Below are 8,395 nucleotides of genomic sequence, written 5' to 3'. Positions count from 1 at the left end.
AAGCGCACCTACACACACACTTATACCTTGTTTTGTTGTTGTGATCATTGTTTGAGTTCAATCACCGTCATTAACTTGACAGTGTTGTATTAAAAAATTTGATTATTTTTGTAAACTTGTTTGTCTGTGTTGTTACTTTTTTCATTGAAGCCACCCAATTTGCCAAGAACTCCAGAAAATTCTTCATATATTTAATTGTTATTGAATACTAATGGTTATAGTATACTTGTAATACTTCAAATAATACATTATTGCTTTATTAGTAGGATAACATAATAATTAAAGATAACTTTAATGAGTCTGATCATGTTATTAATTTGAGACTGGTTAATAACACCGAGTGCTTCCAAGCAGTGCTCGACCCATTGCACCTACAGGTATAAAGGTCATTTATGGCTAGGCAGACTGCCTTTAGGAATAATTCACTCCATTTTTTTTTTTTTTGACAGTAAATCCACAGACTGGTTTCTGCTACTGCAGGTTTGAACTGAGGTGATAACGCCCCAGGTTTCTCAGTGATGCATAAATCACACAAGTCCACTTAAACTACAAACATTATGAAAGACTAGGGATCAGAAAAAAATCATTATCTTTGTTGCCTAAGAAGCTACTTGATACCAGGCTTCAAACTGTATTTTGTTTTCCTCAGAGGTGACATGCTTTGTGCGCCCATATGCAGAGTCTTCATTCATTCAAGTACATAACTTTAAAGCTTTGTCTTCTCAAAATTTGTATAAATTCATCCAGATTTCTCAATCATTATTTGTAAAGTACACAGTTCACGATAAGTACCAACAATTCAAACCAGGGAAAAGGTTTTACCAGGTGACAATAAGCCCAAGAGATTAAGAAAGTGTTTCACTTCTTCCAAATATGAAGAAGTGAAAATGTAAAAAAGTTTAACCCTGAATTTATTCAGTAAGCCAACAATCATATACTCTGCAGGGAGACTTCAAAGTAAAAATACTGTCTCTTCAGGTCCGCAGACAATGACAGCTACCCAGCAGAAAGAGTGACAATTTTCAAGCCATCATGAAGTTACCTTGGCTGTAATTATGTCCACTGCATTAAGGATGATATGTTCAAACCATTGAAGGTCACTGCTATGAGTCTGAAGTAGAGGAGATAAATTAAAAGTCAAACTGTGATATCATTAAGGAAAAGAGTCAGACAAAAGCTGAGCTAGAAATATATAAAGTAATACACTCTTGCCACAAAATACCTTACTCTTTTTATGTCGAGACTTTGATATTGCATGTGTCAGAATGACCTGCATAGATAGTGGTTTGAATGACTGAGGTGAGGTTGTTGTTTCTGGATCTGGATAAAGTTGTGTTTTTACAATTACTGATATTATAGTTCCCTATTTTTCTTTTTACTTCTCAGTAAGTGACAACTGCAATATCCTCGCTAGCTCCTCTTCCTCCTGCTTCCTCATTGTCTCCTCTTCCTCCTGAGCTTGTGCAGAAAGCTCCATGGCCAGCTGGATGTCTGAGTCCGGACTGGAGACGGACACAAAGCTCGTGCTACTGGAAACATCCCCATATTCGACTAGCACCCCCTCTGGGATACTCCTGGAATGACATGTCAGTTGTGTGAATATCTTTTTCTTTAGGATTGTTCAGTCATTCATCAGGGACAACTGTTCACCCACTCTTCTTTTTCTTTCGGCTTTGTCCCTTTTTTTTTTCAGGGGTTGCCACAGCAGATCATTGATTTCCATCTCTTCCTGTTCTCTGTATCTTCTACTCTGACTCCAACTTTCTGCATGTCCTCCCTCACTACATCCATATATCTCCTCTTTGGCCTTCCTCTCTTTCTCCTACCTGGTAGCTCCATCTCTAACATTCTTCTACCGATGTATCCACTGTCCCTCCTCTGCACATGTCCAAACCATCTCAATCTGGCTTCTCTAGCTTTTTCTCCAAACCTTCCTGTCTGTGTTGTCCCTCTAATGACCTCATTCCTGACCATTCTTGTCACTCCTAGCATCTTTAACTCTGCCACCTCCAGCTCCTCCTCCTGTCTTCTGCCTATTGCTACTGTCTCTAAACCATACATCATGGCTGGTCTCACCACTGTCCTGTAAACCTTTCCCTTCACCTTAGCTGACACTCTTCTGTCACAGATCACTCCTGACACTTTTCTCCAGCTGTTCCATCCTGCCTGTACTCTATTCTTCACCTCTCTTCCACAGTCTCCGCTGCTCTGAACAGTTGATCCTAAGTACCTAAACTCCTGCACCTTCACCACCTCTGCTCCTTGTAGCCTCACTATTTCACTGTTCTGCCTTTCGTTTACACACATGTACTCTGTCTTGCTGCGGCTGACCTTCATTCCTCTTCTTTCTAGTGCAAACCTCCACCTCTCTAGGTTCTCTTCCAATAACTGTTGGACAACTGTTCACCCACTGTTTATTATAAACATATATGCTGTTAAGCACCCTTAGAATGGGTTGAACAGGACATCAGTGTGATGGCCCCATGTGAATCAGAATGTCTCAGAAAATGAATCTGTGCCAATATAATAAAAGTTTGGAAAAGATCCAACCTAGTACAAAAAAATGGTTAAAGCAGCAGCTAGTAACTGTATGTTACTGCTGTGTATGCACCCTACCTGTCACTCTGGCTATTGAGTATACCATCAGCAAATTCAAATTCTGCATTTGTCCAGTTTCCCTCCTAAATAGACACACAGAGGCAGAGGCAGCTTGGTGATGTGATTGACTACAAAATCAAGAACAGCATTGAAAGTTGATAGATGTGTTCTGACCTGGCCCGGGACTCGGCTGGACTCCAAGAGACTTTGATGGATGGCGTACTGCAAGACCTCCTCGTCATTGTTTGACATTGGCGTGTGACGACTTCCACCTCTGCGATGGTAATCAGGAGGCACCACAAACACAGAGGGACACACCTTGAACAGAGGCATGACTGGATAGAAGTCAAACACAGTTAATTGCAGGCCTAAATTAAGCATTTCATGTAGCATTCAAACTGTCAGCATACACACCTGCAGCTTCTTTGCTTTCGTCTGAGGATGTTGGCGTAGCGGCTGGTGTCATGATCGCTTCCTCCGCTGTGCTGCATTTATTTACATTACCAAAGGTAATCTTGGCATTCAGTACATGAAACAGAGGGATCTCTGGAAAAGAATTGCACGATTGTAGTTTAAAAAGCACACAAAAAAGAGGTATGAAAATGTTTCATACCCCAAAATACTCACTGACCTATTTTAACAGGAAATCCCGGAGGAAACTTTAAGGTTACAAAGTCTCGTAATCTTGCAAAGTGGGAACTTGTACGGGCCATGAGATCAATGATGGGGGTCACCTGTTCCACCAGGGACAAGGGCTGTTCCTCACTCATCCACAAAGTACCCTTGAATCTAAAGGAGACAAGACATTAAGATAACACACTGGGATGGGTACGCTCTAAAATAATTATTTAAACTTTATGTCGGTGGAACTCACTTCTGTGTTCTAATACTTAGTTCAGTCGGTCGACCAATGTCCCTTTTCCCAAGGTCAAAATCAGGATCAAAATATTCCTCTGGAGTGACGGCAGTTGGGTTGTTTGCAGTTGCATACTCGAGAGTGAGGTCCTAGGATGTATTACAGGTGGGCTTTCAAATAAAACGGAAATTATAAAATCTTAAAATGTTATTTTCTCACGTGTGTCTTACCCTTTGTGCACTAACATGCTGCTCCACTGTCCCCAGCAGAGATTCCAGGATGTTTCTTTCACCTTTTAAAAGTGTTTTATTTTAATAGCTACATAGTAATGGAGTGGTTATAAAACATGAATATTACTTACTTTTTATCCTGGCTTTCTCTTCATCTGTAAGATGATCTGTCCTTGTTCTGATGACAACATTTACATTGTTTACACTGAAAACCTTAGGGTACAATCACAAACATATAATTACATGATGTAATACGTTTTTGTGACACACTGTGCACTTGAGGAAAATATCCAAATAACATAATAACTGCTGTGAACCTTTGCTTCAAATCCATTGACTAGCTCAGATTTTTCAGTTCTCCAGCCCCAGATCCCAGACTTGTTCCTGTCAAGAAAACAAGGCTTGCAGTAAAGAACAAAAACAATATTAAAGGAAACATTTTAGGAGGAAAGAAGACATGACTCTTGCCTGTCAAATGCAATGTCCTTGGTGTCCAAATAGGTGTTGACTATAGGTGTAGTCAACCTCTTGGCAACCTCCTGTTCAGCTGGTTGCATCAACTCTAGGGTCACATCCTCCATTTCTTGGGAGATGTTGAATCTCTCAGTGTCGACTACTTTTACGTCATGGTTCACCTCCATCAGCTCTGCATATGAATCTACCAAAACGTCAGGGGGAAGACTGTTACCATTTTTACAGACAGAACAAAAATAACCAGTTAGAGAGATAAAAGTGGAGAAGCACACCATCTCCTCTGAAGATGTAACTTCTTCGCCCTCGTATCCATGTCATGTTTTCAAAGCCGAGCAGAGTGGCATCCACTCGTAGACTGGCGTCGCTTTTCCAGATGCGACAGACATCACTCGGACAAACCCGAGAAAGAAGTGGTACTGTGAAGCAAGAATACATAAATGTTACACAACAGTGGAAAAAATGTAGACACCCATGATAACAATGGCAGTCTGTAAGCCTCTACCTCCAAATACGAAACTTTGTGGTATTTCCTGTATGACCTGGTCAAACCACTTCACACTGTTGTGAATGTGGCCACAGTAAACAATTTATTTCATATTACACTTGAACATTTGACGAAGTGAAAATATATTAAATATATATAAAATATATTAAAACCAATGTCCATAAGGACACACCACACACTTACTCCAACTTGTGAATTCCCACTTCATTTCCATATAGAAATCTGGAGACTGTAAATACAGTTCCAAACAGAAGATCCATTGATTATTTTACCAGAATGTTTCACAGATGATGAGAAAAATGTGATGAGAGAATAACAATAAAACCTCTCTGATCTTTGACAGCAGCTCAGGCACTCCTTCCAGAGCAGTGGAGGCTTTGAGGTAGTCTCTGCGCTGAAGCACTAACTGAACCATCTCTGGATCCCCGGTGCTGACTGCCTCCTGCAGTACTACGGAGTGAGAAACATGTATTAACAAACCACGAAATGTTTTTGAGGAAACAGCCTCTAACTGCCAGGAGTAAAACCCCTCCATTAAAAACCTCAGAGAATGACCATGCATTTAAAACACAGAAAACCCATTAACAACAGATGATGTGTACGCAGAGGGATCTTAGTGACCCTGGGGCCCAACCCTTTGAAATATATATATTATATGTAATGTATGTTTTTGAAACTAACCTGTCCAGTTATTGGCATTTTCTTTGGTCACCTGAGCCCCATGTCTCAGAAGGACTTTCACTGACTCGAGGTGTCCAAGTGTCACAGCCAGGTGCAGAGGTGTTCGACCTCTGGGATCCTCTGCTTCGATGCCATTCTGGACAGTATCAAAGGGAAACATCAACAGTAGATTATTTTACTGAAATTACATCTTACATCGTCATAGATTAGGCTTTATAATGTAAAATAAAACAGCAGGGGTTACATGGACATGTGTGCTTTGATAGCTCTATAGTAGTGCACTTCCCAATTAATGTCCCTTATGTTATGACTTACAGTCGGAGATTAACCATTTTTAATTAGGGTCAACACTGGAAACCATTGTGGACTGCAGTAAACAGCACTGTTTTTAGATTAAAAATTGACTCATATTGTTGCGCCAGGTAACAATTGCAGTGACACGATCATCGTAAATCATACCTTACTTACAGCTGTACACGTTTCTTGCAAAGAAATGCATTCATTACATTAATCAGAAAAATGTTTGATGTGTCTAAAGTTTTAATTTAAAAACTTTTTAAATTTGCCACAATAAGATAGATATGGATGGCATAGCACTATACTACCTCATCCATTGTAAGGATGGTGTTCCTGGTGATGAATACCTCTCATTTTTACCTCCAAACATGAGCATCATCTTAGTACCACAAACAGTTAGTTACATGTCACCTGACCTAATGATATCTCTAGTCTGTCTCATCATTTTCCCGGATCGCCTTAGTGAAACTTAAAACAGTTCCACTTGTGCTACATAGATATTTTTAATCTTGTTGACTATACTTGTGATTCCAGTGTCAACACCTAGATTTGTTTAGATAACTGTGTATATCGTGGCGCTTTAGCCCAGAGGCAATGTCTCTGTCATTGGTGTAGAACCCCAGGCTTCATCTCCTGGACAAGTTCGAATCCCGATTGGGGCGGTTGGTACCTTCCAGTGGACTCACCACCAGCAGGAAGGTTCACAAGGTGGCGGTCGCGGAGACTGCTGTCCCCGCGACCCGGTAACGGATAAGCGGTTGAAAATGGATGGAACTGTGTATATCCTGCTGCTCTGCGAGCATCAACAATTCTCTCTTTCCCCAGTCCAAAAGATTATTTTCTTTCTGCCATGATGCTTTGACGAGTGTCTACAACACTAGCCACCAAGCACTTATACAGTGTTGAAAGGCAAAACTACAGTATGTGAGGCCAGGCGGTTTACATGGCTAGTATTTGAAAGAATACTTTCAAACAACACGTTTGTTCTGAGATACAGTCCATATCATCGGTCAACACTACTGGCCTACTTTAACAGATTTAACAGCTCTTTTCATTAAACTAACGAACATCCGTATATGTGCGTCTGTGTTAGCAGCTACTGTGTGTTTATGTTTACCTACTTGTGTGGTGGATATGAGTTTTTCCAGTTTGCTGAAATCATTCTCCCATACTGCAGAGTGCAGAGGAAACTTCTCACGGATGTCCTCGCTAACGTTAGCACTAGACATTTTCCTCTTCACGGAGGTTGCAACGTTAGCCGTCAACGGACCGTTAAAGCTATGTGGTTTGAAATGCTGTGGTGGCCTTAAAAGCCGCCGTTAACAAAACGTACCATAAACGTGACTCATGACCTTAATAATTACACAACAACTGTGCCAAACCGATCCAGAACCAGTGGTCAGCTTCTAACCAAGCTTTACCCTAAATAAAAACTAGTGATGTGTCGTTCGCGAGTGATTCGTTCAAAATGAACGAATCTTTCATATGACTCGTGACTCCCGAGTCATATGAAATATTTGTTCATATTGAGCTCACGAATCACTCACAAATCACTCACTGCGAACAAATCACACTCTGCGAACGAATCACTCACTGCGAACAAATCACTCTCTGCGAACTAATCTTTCACTGTGAACTAATCTATCGCTATGAACGAATCATTCTCTGTGAACTAATCTTTCGCTGTGAACTAATCACTATGAACGGATCATTCTCTGTGAACTAATCTTTCGCCTCGTTCTCGCAGATTCGTTTCATTTGTCACGTAAAAGAGAGCTCGGGTCTTTTTTGCTCTCATTCATCTTCACATTGTGGTGTGTTTTTATATCTTAGCTTTTCGCATGGTTTTAATTGCTTATGGCATTTTGTGTACTTTGTAGACTTTGTCAGCGGAAGCAAACCATGTTGCCTTCAGTATTTAATGTCGGAAAACCACAGTCTTCTTTACAACGCCCATAATAGGGCTAACCCTAAAGCGCCACTTGCTGTAAAACGAATGAAATGATTAGTTCAAGATTCGTTCACGACTCGTTCATTTTACTGTTCAAGAGTCAAAGATACGAATCAATAAAAAGAGTCGGTCTTCCCATCATTAACTTTTAAACAAGGAAGTGCCTGCGGAGCAAACCAATAATGGCAGGGGTGTCCAAAACAGAAATACTTTCATAGTATTAATCATGAGGCGGTATATCCACACTTCCACTGTATAAAAGAATAAAAACATATTTTAGACGGACAACAGAAAATGAAAACAACCCCAAAAGAAAAGAACCAAAGAATAGCAGATTTGGGCGCGACCACTGAATAAAAGTACAGAGGGGAGAATCTTCTTCTTTCGGCTTTGTCCCTTTTTCAGGGGTTGCCACAGCATATCATTGTTTTCCATCCCTCCATGTTCTCTGCATCTTCTCCTCTGACTCCAACTATCTTCATGTCCTCCCTCACTGCATCCATATATCTTGGCCTTCCTCTTTTTCTCATACCTGGTAGCTCCATCTCCAGCATTCTTCTACCAATGTATCCACTGTCCCTCCTCTGCACATGTCCAAACCATCTCAATCTGGCTTCTCTAGCTTTTTCTCCAAACCTTCCTGTCTGTGTTGTCCCTCTAATGACCTCATTCCTGATCCTGTCCATTCTTGTCACTCCTAGAGAGAATCCTAGCATCTTTAACTCTGCCACCTCCAGCTCTGCCTCCTGTCTTCTGCCTATTGCTACCGTCTCTAAACCATACATTATGGCTGGTCTCATCCC

At 40.8% G+C, this 8,395-nt stretch overlaps 1 protein-coding gene across 2 annotated transcripts; it reads right to left on the bottom strand.

Moving 5' to 3' along the window:
* Positions 1 to 894: 894 nt before the first annotated feature.
* Positions 895 to 7,090, bottom strand: LOC103397162 (ankyrin repeat domain-containing protein 13A-like). Of its 2 annotated transcripts, none has more exons than XM_017042746.2 (15): positions 6,759 to 7,090; positions 5,345 to 5,480; positions 4,989 to 5,113; positions 4,847 to 4,892; positions 4,431 to 4,574; positions 4,153 to 4,342; positions 4,002 to 4,068; positions 3,816 to 3,897; positions 3,685 to 3,746; positions 3,473 to 3,603; positions 3,230 to 3,387; positions 3,013 to 3,144; positions 2,773 to 2,933; positions 2,617 to 2,681; positions 895 to 1,574 (listed from the first exon to the last, which is right to left on the bottom strand). In XM_017042746.2, the coding sequence occupies exons 3-15, from the start codon at positions 5,076 to 5,078 to the stop codon at positions 1,376 to 1,378; spliced, it is 1,527 nt and encodes a 508-aa protein (XP_016898235.1). In that variant the 5' UTR covers positions 5,079 to 5,113; positions 5,345 to 5,480; positions 6,759 to 7,090; the 3' UTR covers positions 895 to 1,375. The 2 variants fall into 2 exon arrangements, with proteins under 2 accessions (XP_016898235.1, XP_008333611.1); XM_008335389.3 differs by having other exon boundaries at positions 6,763 to 7,090.
* Between the last annotated feature and the right edge of the window lie 1,305 nt (positions 7,091 to 8,395).

This window comes from Cynoglossus semilaevis, chromosome W (assembly GCF_000523025.1).
Source record: "Cynoglossus semilaevis isolate Cse_v1.0 chromosome W, Cse_v1.0, whole genome shotgun sequence".
NCBI lineage: Eukaryota > Metazoa > Chordata > Actinopteri > Pleuronectiformes > Cynoglossidae > Cynoglossus > Cynoglossus semilaevis.
The sequence above is the reverse complement of the archived record's forward strand: the minus strand, read 5'-3'. Positions and strand labels throughout refer to the sequence as shown.